At 45.9% G+C, this 27,116-nt stretch overlaps 1 protein-coding gene across 3 annotated transcripts in view; it reads left to right on the forward strand.

Moving 5' to 3' along the window:
• The window catches only part of TMC6 (transmembrane channel like 6), a 608,423-nt gene extending 581,526 nt beyond the window's left edge, over nt 1-26,897 (forward strand). For all 3 annotated transcript variants that reach the window (XM_069655255.1, XM_069655253.1, XM_069655254.1), the window contains exons 20-21: nt 16,396-16,494; nt 16,861-26,897. In XM_069655255.1, the coding sequence (XP_069511356.1) occupies nt 16,396-16,494; nt 16,861-16,878 (117 nt within the window). In that variant the 3' untranslated portion in view covers nt 16,879-26,897. The remainder of the gene's footprint in view (nt 1-16,395; nt 16,495-16,860) is intronic.
• The last annotated feature ends 219 nt before the right edge of the window (nt 26,898-27,116 follow it).

The raw sequence follows: 27,116 nt of genomic DNA on the forward strand, positions 1-27,116 counted from the left end.
ACCTTAACATTGGACCTTGTTGAGGGTATAATTGACTGCCATTTATGTAAATAATCTATGAACTATTCGCCCAAGGCTCACTAATGATCGTAATCATTCTTATACTTTATTTAAAACATTTTTGGAGCATTTCTTGGTATCTGTGGACATATATCCTGTTGGTATACATCAGGCCACTCCCACTCTGGGCGGAACCTTTAAAATCAGCCCCTCGCGTGCACCGAGCGGAAGTACCCGGAAGTACCGCTTTGCCTCTTTGCCTCGTCAACGCGGCGTGGAGGCTTTGAGGTCTTCCTGGTCTTCTCTGCTTCTGTAAACTCCCCCTGTCGTTAAACAGGTCAGCTGTTGAGTAACCCGTCAGGCAATCTCAGCACAGTGCTTATTCAAATACTGAAAACTGGTATGCCTTCTAGAATTCCTCCATTGATGCCGACTGAGAGCCCTGCATGGCATCTGCAAGCCTCCACTTATGCTCTAGGCCTGTCAGAAGCAAAGGTAACAGGGGTGGGGAGCTGCACAATGCATACATTCGAATGTTTTGTAACGGCACCATCTCAGCCCACAGAGCGAAAAACGCGACCGGGGTTTTCACAAAATCTTAAAGGTGTCTCGAACTGAGAGCCAATAAGTCTAAAGATTTGTGGTGAACCTCTTCCAAGAATTGCCCTTGGTCCCCCATGTGGTATCCAGTTTGGTGCCAAAGCCGGTTGCTGATCGTCTAAAATCAATCTATCTCTAACCGATACGGCAATACTAGACAGCATTCCGGCAACAGCGAAAATGTCAACGTTAGTACCCCCCTTCCTGAAGCCTGAGCAGAATGCAGACCAACACACATAGCACAAACACCTCTCTGCGCATTCGCAATCCTGATATACTGTTAGATGTCACATTGCAAGCCATGAACTTGGCAATCCAGACATTGGGAAAAATGTATCATTCAGTGGATCAAAGATTGCTCATGCAGGGGGAGACTTTGCAAACAATACTTTCATTGCAAAAATTGGTGAACATTGAGGAAAAGCAACACGTGGCCTCTAGCACACAACCTCCCCTTTCCCTTAAAGTCACTCTAATCTCTGTAGCATGTCAAACCGACACAGTGCCTGATCAGTGCTTTCTTTCACACATACCCATGCAGGCTAGCAAGAATAGAGTGATTATAGAGGCATTACCATGCATTGACACAATTATTTATGAACGATCGACGGAGACTAATTATATGCCACAGGCTCTGAATGCGAGCCCTTCATGTGCTGGGTCCATTAACCCGCTTGGTGAGAAAAAGAAGTCTTACACAATATTCACACCAGCGGTCATTGACACATTTAGGAAAACGGCAGTACCAAACCTCTCTAAAAATCAACAAACTTGTAAGAATGCAGGGAAAATTGTAACAAAACTTCCCAAAAATCAACTTGCACCCAAGCATATGGGGAAAGCCCCTTCAAAGCATTATTTCAACGCCATCTCAACTCCAAAAAAGAATAATGTGATAGCCTCTCAAGCAATCAAGAAAAAATATATACTAGAAACACAAGGAAAAAAAATTGGACTCTCCGGTTTTTGCCCGGCTCAGGCACTGAATTATCCCCCCTTAGACAACTTAGTGAAAATAATTTTGCATCATAATACAGCTAATGTCATCCTAGCAAGCAGTGCTCCAAATACTTGTAGTAAGGAATTATGCATGGACAAAGTGCCAGGTGAGGACAATATGATTGGCGAGAGCCATCATAGAGCTGAAATCTGAAAGGCAGTTGATGCTTACATGGCTGACCACGTCCCCCCACACTTAGTGGTGCGTGAAAAATCTACTGAGCTTGGACCGCTAGGAAATCCTGGCAATAAGCCTCATGATAGAAGCACATTTCAGAGTCATGCGCCTTCACGTTGTCTGGGCATTTTGGGAACACTTCCAACAACGCAATGTGTTTCCCTTGCCCGGACAAGTGTGGATGCAAGAATAGAGACCTTATCTTCCGAGCCCATGGCTCCCACTCACGAAAGCCTCCCACCTCAAGTTATGCATATGCAAACCAGCGCTATCACCTCTCCGCCTGACCTCTCCGGAGCGGTCATGCGCTTGATTGAAAATGCTTTGGAAAATCTCAACGCCCATGGCCCTTAAAAGTAACCGTTGGATAAGACTGAAATTCTTAAAAACAACGTGAAGAAGGGTGGGCCTGCCCCGGGGCAAACATTCAGCCCTGTGTTCACTAATCTTGGCATATAGGCGGCCCCCTTCCACCCAATATGACTTAAATCGAAGAGCGGTGATGGCAATTTTCTCGGACGTCCAGCAGTTAGAGGACATTGTGTCCGCTGATTTAGCCTTGGTAGAATTTATAGATAAGCGAAATCTAAATGCAGTGAGATTATAGATGCAATCTAAAGTAGTACAAAACCTAATTTGGCAAGCAAAGGAATCGTTATACAAATTGGGATTTACGCTGAGCACAGAATTTAGCGCACCTGATGTACTACTGCACGAGTCGGAACAAGCACAGTTCCCAAAATCTAAACCTATGGAGAACAGAAATATCAAAATTTCCCAACAACTTACCAAGCCACGCACTTGCCAGCTTAAAATAAATCAAAACGAACTAGATTCACTTCCAGGCCACTGCACAACCTCTCTTGTGAGTTGGAACACAAGAGGTTTTAAAAAACAATGACCAAAGCAACATAAGTAAATATGATTTAGTCCTCTTACAAGAGACCTGGTTAATCCTCCCTCGATTTGGGACAACCACAAAGCCCATCTGAATCCTGCATCTAAATCTGTAATGGAAAGACCGACTTCGGCCCTCCTCACTGCTGTAAAAACACGGTTCGGTCTATCTTCCAGGTTTTGGGCTGCTCCAAATAAGTATATGCTGTTGGTCAAAGTCATGACTCTGATAGCTAATTATGCAATTCTTAATGTATATTGGAACCCTGCAGCATTATCAGAGGAGTGCTTCTTCAAAGATTTTAATGGTTTGTTGGATATGGTGGTTGAAGATCAAGGCACCAAGTATCTTGTTCTAGCTGATGATCTAAATTTAAACTGTGTTCACAAAATTTGTAGGTGTTATAATGAGAGGCTCATGCGATGGAATTGTTTGGTGAATCATAGAAGTTTGCATGTCCTCAATGGTGCTTTTGCTTCGGATATTCCTCCAGCTTCAACTTGGCACAAAGGTGACACTTCGTCAATAATTGACTATATTTATGTAAATGCACGTTTTGGCCTGCTGTGAAAAAATTCTGTATCATTCCTTCTGCCGTGAGTGATCACAATAGGTTATTAGCTGAATGGGGAACGCAAATACAAAGAGATCATATAAAGAATGTACCCGCAAAGGATGTTTAGTGGTGAATGCAGGAAGAAACGTCTCTGATGGTCGGAGGATGCTGTAGTACATTTCAATCAATTATTGACTCAATCAAGCAGGACAGATGACAATCAGTTGGAAAATGTGGGAATCGTATATAGTGAAGTGATTAAAGCATTCCAACACACAAAAACATCAGTCAGCAACCAACAGTGTCATCTGCACACGTATGATAGTATGGTACGTACAAGAAAATCATTATATCGGGCAGAGCTGAGAAAGCTTGCAAAGTATCCTCCCACCTTCAGAACGGTTCTTACACAAAAACACAAACTGCTCACAAAAACCGGATTAAAGGTCATAGAACATTACTCTATCGGAGAGATGGGGCAAACATGCTAAGGATCCTAGCAGATAAAAATATTTCCAAAATGTGGGCTGTTATAAATCAAGCCACTGGTGGTCACCAAATAACCATGCAGATTACTGCTGTTGATATGCAACTTTGGTTATCACACTTTAAACATTTATATTCAGCCCCCAAGGGCAGCCTGAGCTTGGTCTCTCTAAATACACCAATTGATTTCCATCTTACCCTTGATCAAGTAGAAATGGTTCATCTCATTAAAACAGCTAGTGGCTCGAGCAGTAGGTCCGGATGGCCTTTCAAATCATGTCCGGAAAATTCACCCAGAGCTTTGGGCCTCCATATTATTTAATATATTCTCTGCCATAAACCATGAACAGAAGTTGGCTAAAACATGGACTCAAGCAATCACTGTTCCAATTTATAAAAAAGGTAATCGGCAATCTCCTGGCAGCTATCGTCCAATCTCACTTTTGGATGCTCCAGGTAAGATCTTTTGTCGGATAATCCTTAGAGAACTAAATAAGTGGTCAGTAGATAGACAATTTATAGATCCTTTTCAATCGGGCTTTGTTAGAGGACTGTGCACGATTATAAACTTATTTGCCCTCACCATGATTCAATCTCAACAAGCGGCCCGTGGACAATCCCTGTATTTGGGTTTTATTGATTTTAGAGCCCTTTGACTCAATTTATAGAACACTTTTGTTTTCTAAGCTAAAAAACATAATTGCCCTACTTCATTGCTATCCCTGATAATGTTACTTCACTCGGATACATCTATGGGAATGCGAGTCAACCTTGAAGGCAAATTATCTCCAATAATTACTACACAAAGAGGTTTAAAGCAAGGCTGTGCCTTAGCTTCCTTCTTGTTTAATTTCTTTATATTGGATATAGGCGACTGTATAACAAACTGTGTTGGTGACCCCCCGAGAATTAAAACCTGAAAAATCTCGTATTTATTATACGCAGACGATTTGGTTCTCCTATCACAAACTCTGAGGGGTCTCCAAAACATGTTGGAACAATTAGGCATAGGCATATATGCGCAGGTTAATGACAGCCATAAACACGAGCAAAACGCAAATAGTGGTTGTAATAACAACCAAAAGTCTAGAAAATATAATCATAAATGGTACTTACTTGCAAAATTAAAAACAAATTACAATCAACACATAATGACCTTCTACAAAATGAAAGTGACGCCTATTCTATTGTATGTAGTGGAAGCTATTGAACCTAACGAACGTAGTTTTTGGGATAATATAGAGTCCAACTATTGGAAATGGGTATTACAGTTGCAGAGCGGCACCCCCACAGCTCTGATGCGACATGAATTAGGCTTATCGTCTTTATATTCACAAGTGATTTGGAAACAATGCGCTTTTTTTTGTAAAGTGCTGGGTGGATTAGAAAAACCCTCTATTCTGAAAATTATAGCCCATAATCTACTAGCGTCTAAAAACAAATTTCCAGCCAGGTGGCGCAACCACGTCTTGAATGCGTTAGCTGATGCAGCTGTCACTATTGATCTCCTTATCACAAATCCAGATCGGGCAAAGATAAAAAGAAATGTCAGTATGACTGGTCGGAAAACACAACAAAGTGTTCCTTAGATAAAGACTTCAACATATTCCTGTTTGGTACCAAAAGATATGGGGTGATGGCTAGTTACCTTGTGAAGAGTCCGTCTCCGAATATGCGTAGGAAATATTTGAGGTTCAGGTTAAATCTGTGGAACACTCGTGATATATTGTGCAGAAGGAAAATTATTTCTCCGGAACAAAACTATTGCCGTTATTGTTTGAATGTAAACCAAAATGAAACCTTGCAACATCTTATAGTAGACTGTACTGCATTGAGCAATATACAAAGAAAATGCTTCAAGAATGCATTGACTGTTCAGAGCCATCTAAATCCAGATCAGATATGGCAATTACTATTCTCAAATCCGAGAATAACAGTACAAATAGCGTTTGTGCAATATCTTGACATGATTTTACCAAACCTGAATTGTGAAAAGTAAAGTTGCGACATGCTTAGGTGATTGTCTATGATTGTCAATTAGAGATGTTAGCTGTATAAGATCCTGAATGACCCCAGACAAGGTAATCATTAGATGGTCCATGGAAACTCACTGATATGATTTTTCTTTAGTTTTTTCTTTTGTTATATATGTCTTGAAGTAATGTTTCCCACTTCTTTTTCGAGATGGAGTATTTTTGATGGCCACTAATATGTGAATTTAACTGTTTGTAAAGTTTATCTATTTTTAAACAATTTGAAAAGTTGGTGTCAACTAAACAAATTAAAAAAAAAGAATGATTCCACGTCAGGTGACACTACTGATCCTTTGCTGCCGCAGAGTGAGAGGTCACAAAAGGGGACACCCTTCTGTCCATGTCAACTATGTCTAGGATCTCCATGCCATCTTCCTCGCTGTCCTCTTCTGGGGGAACTCCACCAAACTCTCCTTGATAGTTTTGAATTGATCCGTGCAATTGAGCTTTTGACAGGCTACAAAATCTGATGTTTCTCATCTTGTAAATTTCCCGTAGCTTGTCTTCCTGCAGTGCAGATAAGGTGATTTCAACAATGGCCGGATTTGGTTACATCCTTTCCATTCGCTTTACTCTCCAGCAAGACTATGTGCAGATACTATCCACTGCATGTGTTTTCTATCAAAGGTCAATGATCCAACTGATGCTACGACAATTTCTCATTGTCCTGTGTTCATCTTAATGTAAGAAAGCCCTCACCTATTCATAGCTGTGGCCGCAAACTTAAATTCTGCTCATAGGAGCCGGGGTGGACTGTACAGTGTAAACAATTTTACTTAGAGTAATGGTAGGTCCGCAAAGAGGTGTTAAAAAGATAAGGTCTGGCTAACCCCACAGTCAATCCCAGCAGTGCCAGAAAAGGTTCCAATGCCACAGTTTCTTTAAATTTTGCAGAGAGTCTCGAACACCTCCTCCCAGAACTGTGCAATCTGAGGACATTTCCAGGTGTACACAATATGCCTCGGCAGCCTTACATTGCATGCATTCTCCAGGCAGAGTATTTATGCAACTTGGGTGGAGTGTGATAAGTTTGGTGTACAAAGTTAAAGTATATCTGCCTGTACCTCAGAGTCTGGGCCTTGATATAATTCCAATCCTCTTCCACCCCTTGCCCCCAATCTCCACTCCCCACGAGCTCACCCACCGCTGTTTCGCCTAGTCCCACACAACCGGCATTGCAGTTCTTGAGAGATGAACTTTCCTTCTCCCTGTGCCGCCATCACCTCATTCAGAAGCAGGATGACCGGTGGCTGCTGCGGAAACGTGGGCAAGAAAGCCTTAAACTTGTTCCGAATCCTAAAATATAGAAATACATCAAGGGATGCCCCCCCCTGCAAATTTGTCTAGGCTCAGGAATGTATTGTTCACATAGAAGTCTCCCATCAGCTCAACTCCTACTTTATCTACCAGGGCTGTATACACCTGCTTATTAGTATACCCAGCCCGCGGATAAACTTAACTGGCAGGGACGGGGAATACAGCATTTACACCCAAATTTTCCCTGCCATTCTCTGCCATGCCTCACATGTGCCGGCTAATACCCCGGTACCCCTCCAACTCTGCTTGCCCTCCCTCCCCCCAACAATATCTGTACTCAACAGGTACTGTGCCGCTAGCAATCTTTTGATTTGCACAAGGCCTACTGGGTGGCTCCTCCTACCATTGGGGGCTTGCGCTACCCAGAAGTAATGTTCAAAGACCGGGTGTGTCAGACCCCCCTCGATAAGATTGTGAAAGCAACTCCCAGCTCACCCTCGGGAATTTCACAGCCCAGAGCAGTCCCAGCAGCATCTCTGGAATCTCTTAAAATAGCATTTGGGGAGAATGATCAGCAGATTCTAGAACAGATAGAGAAATGTAGGTAGCACCACCATTTTAATAACCACAACTCGGCCCATTAGGGAAAGTGGGAGATTCCTCCATCTGTCTATCTGCTCCTATACCCTGTGGACAGCCCTACCATAGTTTTCCCTGAACAAGACCTCCGGAACTCGTGATCTCTGTCATGATACCTTGTGTGAACCAACTCCCACCTAAACCCGTAGTCATCACCAAAGTGCTCTACCCCGACTGTAAGAGGGAATATCACAGATTTGTCATAGTTAATTCGAAATGCAGACAGTTCTCCAAACTGAATTATCTGCCTCATGATAGGGTTAAGTTTTTCTCCAGGTTTTTTCACGAATAGGGCTAGATCGTCTGCGTAAAGAGAAAGGATAACCCTGTGCATGTAGAACTGGATGCCCCTCTCGAGATGTCATTCCCTCGGTGCCGGGGCCAACGGTTCGATAGGCAGTGGAAATAGGAGCGGTGAGAGGGTGTAGCCCTGACAGGTCCCTTTCGCCAATTGCACGAGCGCCAACTGTTCCCCGATGATGGCTAGCCATGCAATGGGGGGGCATATAATAAGGCTGCATACTCCAGGAACCTTCGCCCCAAGCCCTTCCGCCGGAGTGTGCAGAACATGAATGCCCACTCGACCTAATCGAATGCCTTCGCGGATGTTCATGAGGGCCGCAATGGCTGGTACCACCTAGTCTATCCCCTGGAGAAGGCCAACAAATCTTCACAACCCATAAGTGGTATTCCTCCCTGGAATAAACTCTGACTGATAGCCCAGGACTAGATTGAGCATGAGGGGAAGGAGCCTATTCCCCAACAATTTGCCAATATTGTATTATCCAAATTAATTATGGATGTAGGCCTGTATGAGGAGCAGTTCTCTTCCTTGTGGCTTTCCGCAATGTAGGTGGTAGAGTGCCCTGCTGTACACCTGAAGCAAATACAGAACCACTATATGACTGTAGGCCTTATCAAATTCACCAGTGAGGCCATCTGGACCCAGATATTTAGCCCCCGGCAACTCCTTGATCACCCCCAGGATTTCGTCTACCATGAATGAATTACTTATACAGGTGTTCCCGCTGCCCTGGTGACAGCCAATATAGGCTTACCTCCCGCAGATACTACTCAATACTATCCTCTTAGTGCGTCCACTTAGACGAGTACAGGGCACTTTAGTACTCCCGGAATGCCTCCCCAATATCCACGGTCTGATATACATACTACCCCGTGAATTTTTCACGCAATCCACTTGGGTTGATCTCCGTTACGCTGCCAGGAGCCACGCCTAAAGTGCCAGAGCCTTCTGGCCCTCCCTGTACTGTCAGACCTGGGCTGATCTGTGCACGTATCATACCTCTCACAATGCATTTGCCTGAAACGTGTCAAGCTCATTCCTAATGTCCACCAACACCACGTCGTTTTCCCCCCTGATATAAACCATCTAGGTCTTTCAGCTTGTTTTCATTGGCCTATAAGTCGGCCCTTATCTGCCTCAGTATCCCGGCCTCTTTCCCCAGGCACATGTCCGGCCACAACACTTTAAGGCTTCCTACATAAGTCGGCCCTTATCTGCCTCAGTATCCCGGCCTCTTTCCCCAGACACATGTCCGGCCACAACACTTGAAGGCTTCCTACAGAACCCGGGGGATTCCACTGTACCCCTGCTAGTGGCAAAAAAGGCCTGTATGTCTGTGCGCAGCTCATCATAGAAGACTGCATCTTTAAGTGCTTCAGTTTGCAAACCGCCAATTGACCCCTCCCCCCTCACAGCAACCCCTGGAAGGAGGCACTTCATTGTCACCGTCCTCAGTAAGATGTCTCAGGGGGTTTATAGTGAAAAAACCGAATTACAAAATCTCGAAAAAAAAAATCTCGAGTCCAAAATCTCGAAAAAAAAAATCTCGAATTTTTTTTTTAATACGTTTTTATTTCGAAATGGGGGGGTTCCCCCCCCAACCCCCCTTTTTTCTTTTTTTTTTTTTATTTTACCCTTTTTTTATACTTACCTGAACCCACAAATACATATAAATAAATAAATAAATAAATAATTAGAGATTTTTTTTTCGAGATTTTGGTTTCGATATTTTTGTGATTCGACATTTTGTTTTCGGTTTTTTGACCGACCACCGTCTCAGGGCCCTAGCTGCATTCCATGTTTGCCTGGATGCCAATATAAGTTCTATTCGGGATGCTGAATAGTGTACCTACGAGTGGAATGTGTATTCCCGCAGAGTGGCATGCTGCGTCCGCCATATATCTTTCAGCCCATATATTGCGCAGATGTCCAGGACTTTCTGTCTAGCTTTGGATTGTCGATGGGCCCCACTAGTGACCATGTCCAGACCCTCCTCCAAAACGGTATTCAAATCCCCCCTCCGTACCCCCCAGAGAATCGAAGAATCTGCCGATTGGGATAGATGGGATGCCACCCAATCATAGAAACTCGGGTCATCTGTATTGGGAGCATACATGTTCAGGTGAGAGACCTTCTGCCCTTCTATATAGCGAGTAAGCAGAAGCTCCCTGGATTCTAAGTCTTTGGTCACTTCTGAAAGGCAAAACCTAAGGGAGCTATGGATTAGTATAGGCACCCCCATTGCATAAGAGGAGTACGATGAAAAATACCTATGGCACTTCATTGCGCCACCCTCTTGCTTTAACCCCGGGCCGTCAAGTGGGTCTCCACAAGAAATGGCACTTTTTATATCATGTCACCTCATATATAGGAGAACTTTCCTAACCTTATTCGGGGGGGTTGCCCGCACACACACTATATTCCAGGTGACCATCTTGAAACTCTTCACCTTAACCACCTCCCCCGACACCCCAACTAACCAGAGCTATTCAGTTTGTTGTAGTTTCGATCTCTGCCCGTACTCCTTTGAGCAGTCAACCCTGTACTGACTATCTGAGCCATCACCGTAATACCCTATTAGTAATTATAAACGAGCGGATACTCCTGAAAACATCAACTTCCCCCGTAAACCATTCCCCCCACACTTACACCCTCCTCCCCACACCCCGCCGACTAATCTCCCCAACTTGTGCGGAAACATCCTCGTCCCCTCCGTCTCCCCCTCCCCAATTCAACTTAGTGGAGCACAAACGGGGGCCTTGCGTCTCCACCCAGCCACGATCCTCATAAGCAAAAATGTATCCTAGCAGTGAGCCACCCATAAGGATGGGTCTCTGCGAGGCACTCCTCTCCAAACAGTATCCTCATACCAGGCATCTATCAGAATTAACTATTTGTCAGGCATGTGACTGCCAGACTGGAGAGTACACCACACCTGGTAATCCGAGCAGCGTCCGCCACCATCCTGGGATGAAACGGACAGCCCCGTACTCCGGCATCATATGCAGTGTTCCCCCAAAGAACAGCAGATCAGAGCTCCCCCCCAGTGTATTTAGTCACATCGTCCTCGCAGGCAGTCCTCGGCTAGCGCTTCCTCCCTCTGTAGCTTCAGGTCTAGTTTGGGGAAGGCCCAGCAAATTCATGATCAGAACTATGAGGCGACTGGCCCCCTCTTTGAAATTCCATCCAAAAACCTAGTGGCCTCCTACGGGCTATGAAAAAGTATACCTTCCCGGCCTACTGGATCCTGAGTTTAGCCGGGAACATCATTGCGTATCTGCTGTCAAGATCTCGGAGTCTGCGCTTCACTTCCACGAAAGTCTTCCTCGCTGGCTGCACTGATGCTGAGAAGTACGGTAAAATCTGTATGCATTCTCCATCGAAGGTGAGGTCCTCCTTCACCATAGACAGCCGGACGCTCGCTTCCCGGTCTCTGTAATTGAGATGTTTTACAATTATGGGACGGCGTGGCGTCACCGGGACAGGGCACAATGCTGCGATCCAGTGGGCACGCTCCATCATGAACATTAGCAAGAGATCTTCCTTCCCAAAGAGTGACGCACACAGATTTTCCACAAAGTCCTCCAGCCGGCCCATGCCCTTCTGCTCCTGTACCCCCACCAAGCGTAGACCTCCACCAAGCGTATTTTATTCCGTCTCGCCCGGCCATCCAGGTCCTAATTTTTAGCCGGTATGGCCTTCACGGGACCGTTGCCACTGCGTCCTCAAGGCCATACATTCTATTCTCTGCTTCTTCAAGTTGAGAACTGTGTTTATCGAGCCGCAGTTGTATCAGGTCCACTTTGATGAGAAGGGCATCCAATTTGTTGTCTAGTTTTCCTATGCCTACCTTGAGGTGCAGATGGAACTCCCTCATGTCTATATCCGTGCCCTCCATTGCTCCTGGCGCACCTTTGGACCCCTCAGGAACGATGATGTGCTCCTCTGGTGCCCTGGACTTCCTCCCAGCCTGCGGCCCTTCAAAGGCCAGGGTGTGCTGCCCTTTGTCTCCTTTCACCATCCTGGCGCTCTGATTCACTGTCGGGGCCACTCCAGCCCCTCATGAAATGTCACCACGGGCCTCCGCTGCTCTGTACCCACCAGGTGCTGGGGCCACTCTGGGGCTTCTTTCAAGTTGGGTCCCCTCTGGCTTGAGCTCCTCCTTCCTCTTGGTCCTGGTCAGCAGGCCCCGAGTGGCTGCTTCCTCTCCCTTCTGCAGGCTCTAATCTCCTTGAGGTTTTAGCGTGCACCCACCCTTCAGTGCCTTGCTGTGGTCAACTCCCCCCTTCCACCTAACAACACAGGCTTCTTCCTGATGGCGTGAGCTCCCCCAGAATCACTAGGGCTGCAAACCCATCTGAGTTCTTGGCCCCTGATTCACTAGAGCAGCCTCCTATGCCACATTACTCTCCGGGGATGCACCGTGCACTATCCCCTCTCCTGGCCGCTGGGCAGGTGAACACCACTGCAGCCCTCACTTCAGGAATCTGAAAGGGCCTCTTTGTGGTCTGCTCTGTTCACGGAGATCTCGTTCTCCACTTATGCCGGTTTCACTTCAGCAACAGGCTTGGAGGCTGCAGATCGCTCCTTCCCACCTCTCTGCTGCCCCAAATCACTTGCCGCAGCGCAGGCCCCTGGTGTCCTTCCCCTTCGGCTCTGGATATTTGATGCCATGTGGGTTCCTCACTCGTACAGCTGACAGCCGCCTGTCACTTATGCCGTCCGGTCGCTCGGGCTTCATAGTCCCTCCGCTGATGCCGGTCCCGCCACTGGGGCCCAGCAGGGTTTGTGCACCCCAGCCTCCTCACTTGCTAGGTTGTTCCATCCTTCCTGTAACTGCCGCCTGCGGTGCGTTCTCTACCGGGACATCAGGCCTCACGCCAGCCCGCCACTGCTGTTGCCCGGGATTGCGCCCACCAACCGGGCTGAAAGTTGCCTCAATCGTTCTGCTATCGTTTCAGAGCAAGTGCCCTGAATATGTCAACTTATGCTCTCTTAGGAGCGTCAGGACTTTCTCAGGAAGTGAGGGTCAAGTGCAGAACTCTCATAAGTCGCCATGCTGTTTGGGCTCTCGAGCACCCCAGCCGCACTGCATTTTTTGTAATGCACTGTATATACACATTTTGGTCCCAATGTTAGGTTTATTTTTTTGTTTTTACTTTTTTGTAGTTTGTGGTCCCCGAAGAAAGACTCAAGTCCAAAATGAATCGGACCTCTACAGTTGCCTTGGTCTCTAAAATTAACTAATCTTTACAAAATTTGAATGGCCTATGAGAGATTTACCATTGGAGGACCTTTTCTAAGAAACCACAGACTTTATGTAGAACTTTTCTGTGCGTTTGCACACAAGGTTCTTCCAGTCTCCTTGATCACCAAATCAAGGAACCTGCAAATCTTGTCCTTTTAGGACAGCCAGCCTCCCAGTTGGAACTGGTTCCAGGCAGGCACAACAGACGACAAAGCACAGCAGAGTTTGAGTCCTCCCCCGTTTCTTCTCCTCACAGAAATACTGGCACCTTGGCGGGCTTCACAAAGGGATCCTGCCGAAGACAAAAGCCTAACCAGGACCTCCCCGACCCTACATGGCAGAAGGACAAAGAAGGGACAAGCCATCTTGAATTGGTAAAAAAAGAACACTGTCACCATTTTGAGTCAATGGTGACCTTTCTGTGCTCTACTGCGGCTGTGAGTACAGCCTGGGAGTAAACATTGCACAAACATAGTTAGGATAAAACCACTGCCACCAGCCATTCATAACAGCTTGTCACTGTAACCAGAAGGTTATAGGAGCAGTGAGAAAGGGTATACAGTGTAACACCTCAGCACTCCACATAAGGTAGGGAGTGCTGCTGATCTCACAATAGAAAAGATGGGAAGGATACTAAATGTCCCCTTGCCCTTGGGAACATGTGTTCCCTCAAGGTAAATAACGGAAAATAAAAGGTTATCCCAAAGGGCTCCCATCAACACGGCACAGAGAGTGCTGTGTGCTGCAAAAGTCAAAGACAGATGACATAAAACTTGGAGAAAGGTATTTCTCCAAGAAAAGGTTAAAAAAGAATCCCAAAATATAGGGTAAAAGAATGAGTGTGTGAAAAAAGATTCCCACTCACTCAAGAGAAATGACACAAAAACCACAAGTCCAGCAAAAAGTGCTGGGGGACTCGCATTTGAAGGGGATTTCACATGAAAATCTACCTACCATCACTCACTAATTCGTACCCAGTGCTGCATCCCTAAACATGGTTTGAAATTGAGGGGAGCTGGAGCAATTTATCTCCTGCTTGTGGCCTATAAGAGCCTTGTTCACTTGACAGCAACAACCGCCAGAAGCTACTTTTGGCTCCCCAAGCCAAACAAACCGCACAACGCCAAACAAACACACCGATGTGGATTTAACTATTTGCGTTTGAGCACTACAAAAAATACCACTTACAAACATAACACACATAAATAACAAGAATGAACAAAAAAGAGAAAGAAACATCAAAAGGCAAAGTCAATCATGAATAATCCTAGTAAATGGTCATTTAAGATAGCAATTGCATATCAAACTACAAGTCTTAGATTCCAAGAACCCATAGGCAGGTATTTACACATGCTTAAAAAGCAGCGCAGATTACTAATTCCACACCTCACCAGTACACCATACCTGTTCTTCTGGGTACACCAGTGATCAAGTTCTGTTCTATGTAAAAACCTCAGGTCAGAACTTTGGACTACCGGTGGCCCATTTCTTGAGCGAAGCCATGACAGTACTTTGTTTAGTAATGCTTCTCTTGGTACTCTTTCACATGGCTTCTCAACATTAGTAATAATGAAGTTCCTATGATCCATGACCGAATCTCTAATGGATCTGTCCTTGGGCATTGTCATGAGATTTTCTTAATCGCAGACTCTGTAAATTTGCAGGTTTGGGTCTCATATTCATAGACCCATGGGTGCCATCCAGACATGGTTCTACTTTGTCAACAGCAGCAGAAGATGCAGAGTATCTTAGATATCAACGTCCCGGCCAATGTTTCCCAGCAGCATTGGCACACAAACAATCCCCTCTGAACATAAATGCCTTTGCTTTTGACTCTGTACACCTAGAAACCGATCTGCACACAGAGCACTTCAGGGTACTTCTAGTATGCATACATAAACACAAAAGCACAATATCTTGCACTTTCCCAATAACTTAACCAACCCCTCCTGTTCCTCGGATGCGCCAGGAGACCAAGCAAATAGCGGCAGCGTCCAGTATACACCCATTAACATAACTCACTCTAAATGGCTAGATGTGGAGGAGTAAGCCTCTGAATCAATATGGTGTGGCTCTAATGCACCATTCAACTTACCCCTCCCCCCCTTATCCAGTAGGCACTACGATGACCTATTATCATCTGATTCTCCTGAACTCCCATCTCCAAGGACATCCCCAAACAAAGAATAGTCCCAACCCAAAATGGCTGAGAGCAGGACTTAAAAAAAAGAAAATACATTAGTACCCCATGGCTACCAAGAATGTACATTGGGCTACTAATGCAGTAGTATCATCAGCGTCCTTGGTGAAGCCCAAACGAAAGGACAGCTGCCACTGGAGTACTCCACAAAACGAAGGTAGAGAGAGAAAATCTTTGTAATTTCAAAACGAGATGCACCTCTGTGCTGTTAGCCATAAGGGATACCATATACCAAAGAAAAGTTAGGCAGACTTAGTAGAAGTCTCTCTCAACCCATAGATAAGTCAAAATCTGCTTGCTGTGTTTTCATTGCACCCACTTTGCACATTGGCCTTTTAACCATGTAGTTTTCACCACGGCTGTTTAGCTACACATTTTTTAAAACATACATGTATTGTGCATTTGGAGTAGCGAGTGGAGCGTCGTGGGTGGAAGGGCGAGGTGGTGGGGATGAGTTGAATGGGAGGTTGGGAGGGAATGGAGATATCCCGCGCCCCCATTGAAAAAAATAATAATAAATGCAGCCAAAACAGCTACAATGAAAACTAACCATTTGCACTTTAGTCGTGCAAAGTGGACGTGGTGAAAACACATGGAACCGTCACAATCCAAAAAACAAAAAGGGGTAAAAAATGTTCAGCTGCCCCATAAAATGGGACAGTTGAACTTTTAAAATTGGTATTCTGCTCTAACGGGGGCTCATTGGCTATGTTGTGTGTTGGCGAGGGTCTGGCTTTGTGCTGGGGAGGCAATAATGATCCAGTTCATAGGCTTGGCAACTTGCTGCGTGGAGGGTGTATGCCTCAGTTATTTTTGATGCAAGCGTTCCTGGAGTGTGTTCTTGGGGAGTATGATGAGTTGTGCAGCAGTCGAGGCAATGTGCTGTGAGCTTGTTGAATATGGACTGTCTGGATTTTGAGTTCTTGCAGGCCATTAGGTGTCTCTGTGAAGCGTGCTCTTATCTTATCCTGACTCCCCCTCTTCTCTGATCTTCTAGGAGGGGGAGGACAAGAAGTTCCTCATCACCAAACTTCACGTCATCTACGGCAAACAGAAGAGCAAATTTAAGCGAGGGAAACGGCATCAGGAAAGTCAGGTGAGGCAGTGTGGTTTGTGACATAGAGGGTTAGTTGAGACATCTGGAGTGTAGTGTGGATGATTTCCGGGTCTGGGTGAGGCATCAGGAGAAACTGGAAGCCGCAAGGCATCAAAGGAGTCTGCAACAGTTTGGATGTGTGAGAAACTGAGACAAAATAAAGGCGGGAACCTTACAGGTGGCAAAGACTGTTGCTTTGGGGTGGAATGTGTGTTGGTGGGAGAAGCTCCCGCTGGGCGGGGCTACCTTCAGGAGAATATCTTATAACATCGGTTTTACAGAGCAAGGTGTCTTTATTGGAATCCTGTGTAATCAAATGTTTTCATACATAAAGTACTAATAGGGCCTTTTTCTGTTATTTCACAGGATTTTCTGCTGCAATGACCATTGTGCAATGACATGGCTAGGGCCATGAGATGAACATCATCCCCCAGCACACCTACCCAGGCTCACCATTTGGAGACCACATACACCTTGGTGCACCTTCCCCATATCGGCCCTAAAAGATGGGCAACACCCCACTGTTGACCTCCTGCTGATGCAGGCACTCCGATTTCACCCAGGCTCACTCATCAGGCTGCCGCTCTTTGTTGGGAATCGGCATTATGCTGGTGCATGCTGGAATTCACACAGATTCCATTATGAACTATCTACCAAAGGAGTATGTACTTCCAAATAATCATATACTCCTGCCTTGTTCCTGAGTGCACTGCTGCCTGGAGTGCTGTGAGCAGCGCCGGTGTGTTCGACTGGCAGCCCCCTGGACATCACGGATGCTGAGCACCATAGCTCCTCTAGCCTGTCCACTGTGTAGCGGCAGTTATCCTACGAGGTGATACCATGGGAGGAGAGGCACAATAATCCTATTAAATGGATACCCTTGGAGGGGAGGGACCGCCCTCCTCACCAGTGGAGTAGAGGGGAATTGTAATGAGTAAGTGATACTGTAGTAGGTGTTGTGCCTTCCGGCCATTCAGGACACAGTGGGTGAGGATTGACACTCTTCCCGATAATGACTATAGAGAGAGGATGAAAAGGGGGCATGCATCCTATTGAGGGGTTAGATAGGCATTCCTCCTATCCAGAGGTATCGGGGAAGAAGATAGGGATTTGTGACAGAACGAATACACATTTCATTTGTGAGAATGGCTTTTAAAATTACGCTGGTTTTTATTTTTTACTGCTGTGATATTCAATTATGCCAGAGTAATGTGTTTGTATACTTAAGGCTGATGCACAGATTGGACACTGCGGGCGCGACGGCGTAGCTAGGACCCCTGCGTCATGACTGCCGTACTGGTGGCTAGGCTTCCTCACTTTGTGTCGGACAGTGAGCTGTCAGGGCTGTCATCGGTCCTTCTGCATGTATGAACTTGTGCATAGTATTTTATATCTGTACAGTGTAGGTGACAGATCTGTCCGACTGTGAGCCGCTTTACTGGGTGATCAGTGACCTAGTACCCACGTATGTTAAATGTCCATCACACAAAGTCCCAGAGCCACATCCAGGTGGGACTCTTAAGAATGCAGAGCTTGTTTGAAATGTTGTGGTTGGAGGATTTGATCGCAAAGAACAGGATGCGCAAGCAAGATTGTGCGTAATGTGATCACATCAGGTTCTGCATAGCTTGCAACAGTAGACCACTAAGAAGCTGGACAGATCTTTGCAATATTTAAGATTGAACTTAGCATTGTATCCTGCAGTTGGTTGCTGTGCTCTTTCTCTACTCGGTGCTGCATGCAATAGAAGCTGTTTTAGAGCACATTATCTGGCCTGCCCTTGCTCAGATTCTGTGATTAGTGAAGCCTCCCTTCTTTTATTTTTTATTAATGAATTTCACTAGTTGTGCATTTTATGGTACTAAGCCTTACCACAGCTTTCTTTTCCATGTGTAGGCAGCAAATTAGTTGCTGTTTGGACTCCATGTCAAGATCCTCTTGCACCTCTAGGTAGGACTTTTGTGCCCTGTTTAGAATTTTTAACTTTGTGTCGAGGTTTCATTCGTGAAAGTGCACCCACGTATTCTTCACTGGCATAATCTAGCCTTGGCAGTGTAGCCGTACAGACTGCTGAGATGAGACTTTGTATTTTTTGTATTTGTATTCAGTATTGGGATTCTGGATGAAGATTCTCAAAGATTTAGGGGAAACTGTATACTCAGCTCGTTTTCAGGCTCCCTTCCGCCCGCTTCTTCTCACTCTCTCATCTCTGTCTGTCTACAATCCAGGGGTGGTGTGCCACCAACAACCACTGCCTTAATCATGTATATTAAACCTAGGAAACTTGGGCAATTAGGTCTGGGGTCTTTGCACGGATGCTGCCCAAGGGAAGGGGATCTATGCTGGATTAGGTAGTCAGCATTACAGGATTTGCCCCCGTTATTGCTGCCAATATGCTCTCAAACTGTGTGTCTATCAGGTATTTGTGAATTGCTAACTGATTATGCCCGACTCTCTCAGGGGTAAATATGTCAGAGCGGTCAAGGCTATACTAACAAGATGGGATCACTGTGTAAAAGTTACAAGGTAACATAAAACCACATGCAATAAGGTAATGTCCATACAGCTTATGTGTACAAATCTCCGAAATATGCAGTGTTTTTGCAGGTGGTTCACTGGCTAGTGACTTCCATGAAGTTACCAAAGTATTCAGAATGAGTCCTAAATTATATTATATATATATTTCTGAGCCTTGTAGAATCTGCTTAGATCACATGCTGTGCATAGGCCGACATATAGTGGAAGCTGCAGAGTATTACAGTTGTTGTTTTCGAAACTCAAAAAAGGATGTCGACAGGGCGTGACAGTAATACTATCCCTAGTGTGACGTCCACTGTACCCATGATCCCTCACGCGTCTCGGTCCCTCAGATTGTTTTTTTCCGCCATGCTAAACGGACGCGTATAGCAGCATTCCTTTCAGCACAAAGCCATTGACGTTTCACAATTAACAATAGTATTTCTTTCTATCCTTTCACCGACCTCCGAAACAAAACTCCGGTGAAGACAGAAATACTGCCTGTCGGAGACCACCACAATGGACCGTTCGGCTTTGAAAGGCCGTCCCGGGCCTCGGCCCAGACAGTAGGGAGAGAGGGTGGAGGCCATTTTAGGATGCATATTCTCCCCTTCCTACACTTTGTTCGCCCAGCTGCCATAACCATAATCTATAATTATGGAAAATACACCTTTTAAATGTTGCCCCAAGTGTAACCGTAAATTTCTGTGGTTAGACAAACACTTAGTTTGTAACTTGTGTCTTCCAATAGACCACGTTGAAACGCCTTGTCGAGCGTGCAGGCTCTTCAAGCCAAAGACATTAAAGGACCGCTCCATGAAACGCTGGGCCCACTATGCGAGGCAACTCGAGGCCATGGAGGTAGAGGGAACCTTTAGGAATGGCAGCGACACTGTACTTTCTGACAGCGAGGGCGACAGAGTAGCTTCAGCTACTCAAGCGCAGGCCCCCAACCCCGTAGGACAGGCCGGCAGCCATGTTGTGAGGACTACACCCGGCGACGGCAGCGCTACAAAAACACACACCACCAAGCACATAAGCCCTAGTCGAGACTCGACACATGAGTTGAGTACTCGACAACGTTCGAAACCCAGAGAAAGGTCCGCTGAGTGCCGGCCCTCTGGGCAATCTCAATCAAGATCGCCGCACGACAGGGTCCAACCGTCGAAAGACGGCAAGGGTGTCGCTCGCAAAACTCCCTCTGAAGGTCAATCGTCCGCGAACAAGACCTCGGCACCCACATCCGAAATTCAACGCTCAGCGTCAGATAAGGTGGCAGGCCCCAAAAAGTCTGTAAAGCTCTTCTCTGAGCCCCAGTGTGTGGGGAAACATCACAAAAAGACCTCAAAAAACCCTTGTAAAGTCAAGAGCCCTCCTAGGGAGAAAACGCTGCAGAAGGAAAGGCCTAAACTATCCTATCCAAGCCCATAGAAAAACCTAAGGATTCTAGGCCTAAAGTAATACCTCCCACTGATGAGGACTTAGGCCTTTCCTCCCAATCTGTGGTGATCCCAAGTTCCAGAGAATGGTCTTCCCAAGATATTGACAGAGTAATGCGAAGAATGACCTTCATGGCTAATTTTTACGAGAAAAACCCAGATTACTTTCAGAGTTTCCACTCCACTCCTCCCACCACAGCCCCTTTTGGCTCTCGAGCCTCTGCTCAACCCCCTTCTAAGAGGTCTCCCTCTAATGTTCCCTTAAAAAGTACGGTCATAGATATCTGTGACCCTGAATTAGACCAAGAAGATCTCTCCCGTGTGGAAGCATCTGACCCTCAACTTATTGAGGAGGATACAGATGAAATTTATTACGGGGATGACGAGGACCCAGAGACAGACCAAGAGGCTAACATGTACTCCATAGATTCCCCTCTTAATGAAGACACTCCAGTTGTCGATTTCCCCCATTGATAATCAACCCCTCCTCAATGAAGTATTAGCCAAGGCGGCGGAACACTTCCAGATTGACACACAGGAGGTGCAGGAGGATAGAGACTTTGCAGAACAAATCCTTGGGGACTAAAAGACAGTGGTCTTCCCAAGTTTATCCTGCTACTAAAATCAGTGCAACGCAGAATACAGCCATCAGAAGCCCCTAATCTCACACAGGCCATTAACCCACGCGTGGAGAAATTATTCAGGCCTGTACCCTCAAACCCTTTATATATTAGAGGGCAACTAAAACCAGACTCCTTAGTTGTCACCACAACTAGAAAGAGAGCAGGCACACCCCTTGCTTCCTCCGAGGCTCCACCTGATAAAGAAAGCAAAAAGATCTATGCTAGGGGCAGGAAGGTCGCCTCCTCTGCGGCCTATCAGACCAGGATAGCGAACAATGCAACCCTCTTGGCTAGTTATAACTGCCACAAGTGGGAGGAAATATTTGCTTTACTTTCATTTGCCCCAGAGCCACTCAGATCCCAACTACCTCAGGTGGCAGCAGATGGAAGGGCCGCCACTACCTGTCTCCTTAAATCAAATTTTGATGCGACAGGCAATGCCGGAAGAGTCATTGCAGAAGGGACCGGTATTAAAAGGCATGCATGGCTGCGCCAGTCAGGTTTTAGGCCGGAAACGCAGGCCACTCTAATAAACATGCCAGTGGAGCCCAACATGCTCTTCGGTAAGGCTGTTGAAGACACACTTAAAACAGCAAAGGACGAGTATGACACTAACACGCCTACTGAACAGAGGGGTAACGGGAATTTTTGCCACTTTCGAGGCCAAAATTCTCAACGAGGATCAAGCTACAATCAGGGCCAAGGCTCCTACTGGGGGAATAATCAAGGCCAATCCTTCTAAGGCTATCCCAGAGGACACCGCAGAGGTCGTGGTCGGGGCAGAGGCCCTGCTGGATGTGGCACACCACCTCGGAGCAAGTGACATTCCGCTCCAGGTTCCCTTCTAATGCTTCTCCAGTAGGACGACGCATTTCCAACTTCACCCACGCATGGGAGGGAATCACCTCAGACAGATGGATGCTGTCCACAGTAGCAGGGGACTACTGTATAGAACTACTTCAACGTCCTCGCGACCACCCCCCATGACAGAAAATCCACTCAGAAGAACATCAGCGGATACTTCTAGAAGAAACAACTACACTTCTATTAAAGGACGCCATAGAAGTGGTCTCGGCCAACCAGGTAAACGGGTATGTATTCAACTTACTTCCTTGTGCCAAATAAAGATCTAACAATATGCCCTGTATTAGATTTGCGCCCTGTAAACAAGTATGTCAGGCCACAAAAGTTCTGCATGACTACGCTACAAGAGGTAATCCCCTCTACTAAAAGGGGGGATTACATGGCAACACTGGATATGAAAGATGCCTATTTTCATATTTCAATGTCCCCAGCGCACAGAAGATTCAAGATAGCGAACAAGCACTACCAATTCAAAGTGCTGCCCTTTGGAATAGCCTCGGCTCCAAGGGTATTCACAAAAGTACTGGCGGTAGTGGCAGCGCACCTGCGCAGGGAGGGAATCCCAGTGTACCCTTACCTGGACGACTGGCTCATAACAGGGGAACCACCTCTGATTTGCAGACAAAACATTCAAAGAACAATCAACCTCCTCTTTCAATTGGGCTTCTCCATCAACGAGAAAAAGTCAAGCCTAGTGCCAAGCACTTCAAAACAGTTCCTAGGAGCTGTCCTAAACACGGAGGAAGGATTGGTCTTCCTTCAGAGGAAAGGGTAAAAAATGTGTTACTACAAATACCTCACTATCAGGCCGGCCGCCAGATATGGGTGCGCAAAGCGATGCTTTTAAGGCATGATGGCATCTTATTTACCTGGTTCCTCACGCGCGCCAGCACATTTGCCCCATACAGGAGTGGTTGGCAAAACAGTGGTCTCAGGCAAGTGGTCAGTGGGAAGATCTAGTGGTCGTTTCAATTTCTTACAAATTCTTCGCTGGTGGACAAGAGAAAACTTAACGAAAGGGAAACCTTTCTATGACCAGGTGGTACAGGCAGTTGTCACAACAGATGCCTCACTGGCAGGGTTGGGGGCTCACAGCCTTCACCACAAAGCTCAGGGCCTGTGGTCTCACACTGCAGCTCAGAACCACATCAACCTGCTGGAACTTCTGGCAGTATTCAAAGCCCTTCAGGCATTCAAACCCCATTTAACAAACCTGTCAATGCAAATCCTAACAGAAGGCACTATAGCAATGTTTTATATCAACAAACAGTGGGGTACACGTTCTCCAAATCTGTCCAGAGTTGCACAAAGAATCTGGAGATGGGCCCTCAGACGGAAAATATTCCTGTCTTCACAACATGTTCCAGGGGAACTTAACGCTCTAGCAGACTCGTTGAGAAGATATCCCCTACCAGAGGAACACGAGTGGCGTCTACACGAAGGAGTCTTAGAACACCTCTTCTCTCAGTGGGGTTTCCCAGCCAAAGACCTATTCGCCACAAGCGAAAACCGTCAATGCCCAGACTTCGCATCTAGGTTCCCCCAGCCAGGCTCCAAGGGGAACGCCCTATGGGTGAGCTGGTCAGGGAAATTTGCTTACGCATTTTAACTTGTATGCTCCACATACTAGATGCTGGGTTAGTGTTTAACTCCCTAAAAGTCCACCTGGCGGCTTTGTCAGCCTACACCACTTCCCATAATAAGGTCTCATGGTGGAAAGTACTGGTCATCAAGGCATTTATGGAAGGGGTAAAAAGACTCCACCCTCCAATTTCTAACCCACCGCCAGGTTGGGACCTCAATGTGGTACTTGCTAAGCTCATGGGACCCTCTTTCGAACCTATGCACAAGTCTTGTCTCAAACACCTGACTTAAGACTGCCTTCTTAGTGACTATCACTTCCATAAGAAGGGTTAATGAAATCCAAGCAATGTCAGTGCAGCATCCTTTCTTTGTTATACATAAGGAAAAGCTGGTTTTATGTACTCACCCTAGGTGCTCGCCTAAATTCATCTCCAGATTTCATGTAAACCAGTCAATTGAGCTACCGACTTTCTTCCAGGAGCCCATATGCTCTGCTGAGGTAAAACTCCACACACTGGATGTTAGAAGAGCAGTTCTCTACTATGTAGACAAGACCAGACCACTAAGGAAAACAGATCAATTATTTGTCTCCATAGTGCCAGGCAGAGAAGGTGATCGCATCTCTAAGAACGCTCTCTCTAGGTGGATAGTCGGATGTATCAAACTGTGCAATTCCCTATCAGATGAAACACTGCCTTTTGTGCCCAGGGCTCACTCCAAGAGAGGAACTGGAGCAGCTCTGGCATTCATTGTAAATGTACCTTTAGACAGTATTTGCAAGGCAGCTACATAGAGCTCTGTTCATACTTTCACTCAGCACTACTACATTGACAACCATTCCAAGACAGATGCACAAGTGGGTCAAGCGGTTCTAAGACATGTATTCGCTCATGAACCTTCTCACAACCCACCTCCTTCTTCCACTGCTCGCTAATCTATGCAAAGCACGTGATCTAAGCAGATTCAACAAGCCTCAGAAGGGATACATTTCTCACCGTAATCTATTTCTGATGCTTGTATCTGCTTAGATTCACATGCGACCCACCCTTCCTCCCCTCGGAGAGAAGGCGCATGGATGCTTATGAGCTTGTCCGATACGCATCTGCTTGGATACAACTGTACTCACGCTACACCTCATGCTACCTCATGTCAGAAAAATAACAATCTGATGGACCTGTACGCGTGAGGGATCATGGGTACAGTGGACGTCACACTAGGGATAGTATTACTGGCATCCCTGTCGACGTCCCTTTTTGAGTTTCAAAAACAAGAACTGTAATACTCTGCAGCTTCCACTAGATGTCGGCCTATGCACAGCATGTGCATCTAAGCAGATACAAGCATCAGAAATATGATTACAGTGAGTAATGTATCCCATATAGGTATTTTAGAACCACAGCAAAACCAAATTAGCTCCGAAACTGAAAATATCGAGGGGAAGTGCTTCAGTTACTGCGCTGCATTTTTCAGTCGGTGCAAAGCACTGCATCGGTCAGCTTTCACCCAGTGCATATGTATCGTCTGAAGCATCTCTCGGCCACATGCATGTGGAAAGCCTTGTGGTTATAAAGAAAAGGAGCTTTCAAAATCAAGGTTCCACAGCCAAGCTACAGGGGATGACCACCGGCCAAGAAGGAGACTCGGAGATGCTGGACAAGGTCGATAGAGCGCTGGGAGCAGATCCTGATGCCGGGGTATGGGGAATTTACTCCAGTAGCTGAGATTGCAGCCAGCCATGCTGGCAGCTGCTCAGTAGCTCAAAGCCAGTTATTTAGTGTTTTTGCCAGTCATAGGTCATCCTATATACTGCCAGTCCTTGCAGGAGATGGAGTTCAAACACAAAGTGACCTACTCTGTCACCAGCAGGTGCTTTTCAACATAAAAAGTATTAATGGTGAGTAACCCAGCTGGTCTTGCTGGGTCTGATGAAGGGCTGTGGTTCTCTTGTTATGTGTAAAGTATTCTGGATTGCCATTCTGCAGCAGAGTCTGAGCAGATGATTCAGCAAAGCTTTCGTCTTCTTTGGGTAAATGTCTTATTCAGGTGCTTCGGGATGAGTACCCGTGATTGACAAATGTATGGTTCAGAAATCCATATTCATGGGTTTTGAAGCGTATTGATTCTTCCAGCGGCGTGGCACAAAAAGCTAAACATGAGCTATCCTCCTATAATATGCTTATTCATAAGTTAAATGCTCGCCTTTGACGTGGCGGCGGGGGGCATGTACTTGGCAAGTCCGAATCTCAAAGCAGTTATTTATCCTTCTGCGGTCGACAAACTGAGTGCTATTAAATTGGGTAATAACGCATCTCATTACAGTGCTTGCAAGAGGGAGGAATCCAGCACGAAGAAAGTAAACTATTATTCTATGCTCTATGGGAGCTGGATGTGCATCTAGCCTCCACTAAGGGGGACTGCTCCATTCCACGGATTAGGAGGCTTCCAATCCGAGATGGTCGCCACATTCGCACCTTCCCAGGTAAACACGCAGCATGTGGATTTAGCAGCGAATCTCTTAGGAAGGAGGCATTCCCCCCGTCTCCTTTTTGCACATTGTGAGAGCAGCAGTATTCTTGACTTCTCTAGTGTCTGGATTTTATTTATTTACTTACTACTGTAACTAATTTGTATAATATACTACAACCAGCACTGTGATGAAAACTAAATCCTGGCACCAAAACAGACTAAATCCTGGCACCAAAACTAAATCCTGGCACCAAAACAGACCCTATACCAGCTTCTCATTGGTCTCCATCAGCATGGTGAGCCTTGCCAAGTTCTTCATATTCATGCCTGGGGCTCTTGGACCTTTGCCCGCAGTCCTGTCCCACGCCCCCTCCCGACCACGGCATAACACTGCAACAGGGGCTCTTACTTCAACTTTGCAACTATCCTCCTTTGCGTTTTTGATAATGTAACCTGGGTGTGAACTGGTCAGGTGGAGGTCAACATCCTTTGCAAACCAACTGTTGCCTCTTCCAAAGTTTGCCTGCAAGACCTGCAAATAGTGCTACAGTGTGAGGTGACTGTTGGCGTTGTCCTGTTCGTTCCTGTGGTCAAACTTTACTGAACGATTAGTATCTTAGTTTTACTTACCTGTAATATTTTGTGGAGTACTGGTGTAGATAATTGACTCGGATTTTTAGGACTTATTTGAAGGCCTTGTTTATGTTTTTCAAATATCTTGCCACTTTTAAAACTTTAATTTGTAGGTAGAAGTATCTTACCAGTTGCAACTGTTCCTATTATAAAGTGTTGTGTATCTCCTTGAGACACTTTGTTTTTAATATTCCCTGCCAAGATTTAGAACGTACCTTTCTGAGATGAGTCTTTAATAATGCACACATTTTATATAAAGAATATATATTTTCAGTAACTATACAGTGTGGACAATCTTTTCTGGGCTTATGTGGGCGTGCCTGCTCTGTACCTTTTGCCAGCCATACCTTCACTCTCGTAACAAAGCCAGACTGATCAGTCACGTTTATTTCGAGTTTAGACTAATTTGCTGGAAACCCTGTGCACACACCAATTCACCAGAATACTTTGGAAAAACCTTGTAACAGAATCCCAGACAAACTTTCATACATTGGGC

This window comes from Ambystoma mexicanum, chromosome 3q (genome assembly GCF_040938575.1).
Source record: "Ambystoma mexicanum isolate Mex_15411 chromosome 3q, UKY_AmexF1_1, whole genome shotgun sequence".
Classification (NCBI taxonomy): Eukaryota; Metazoa; Chordata; class Amphibia; order Caudata; family Ambystomatidae; genus Ambystoma; species Ambystoma mexicanum.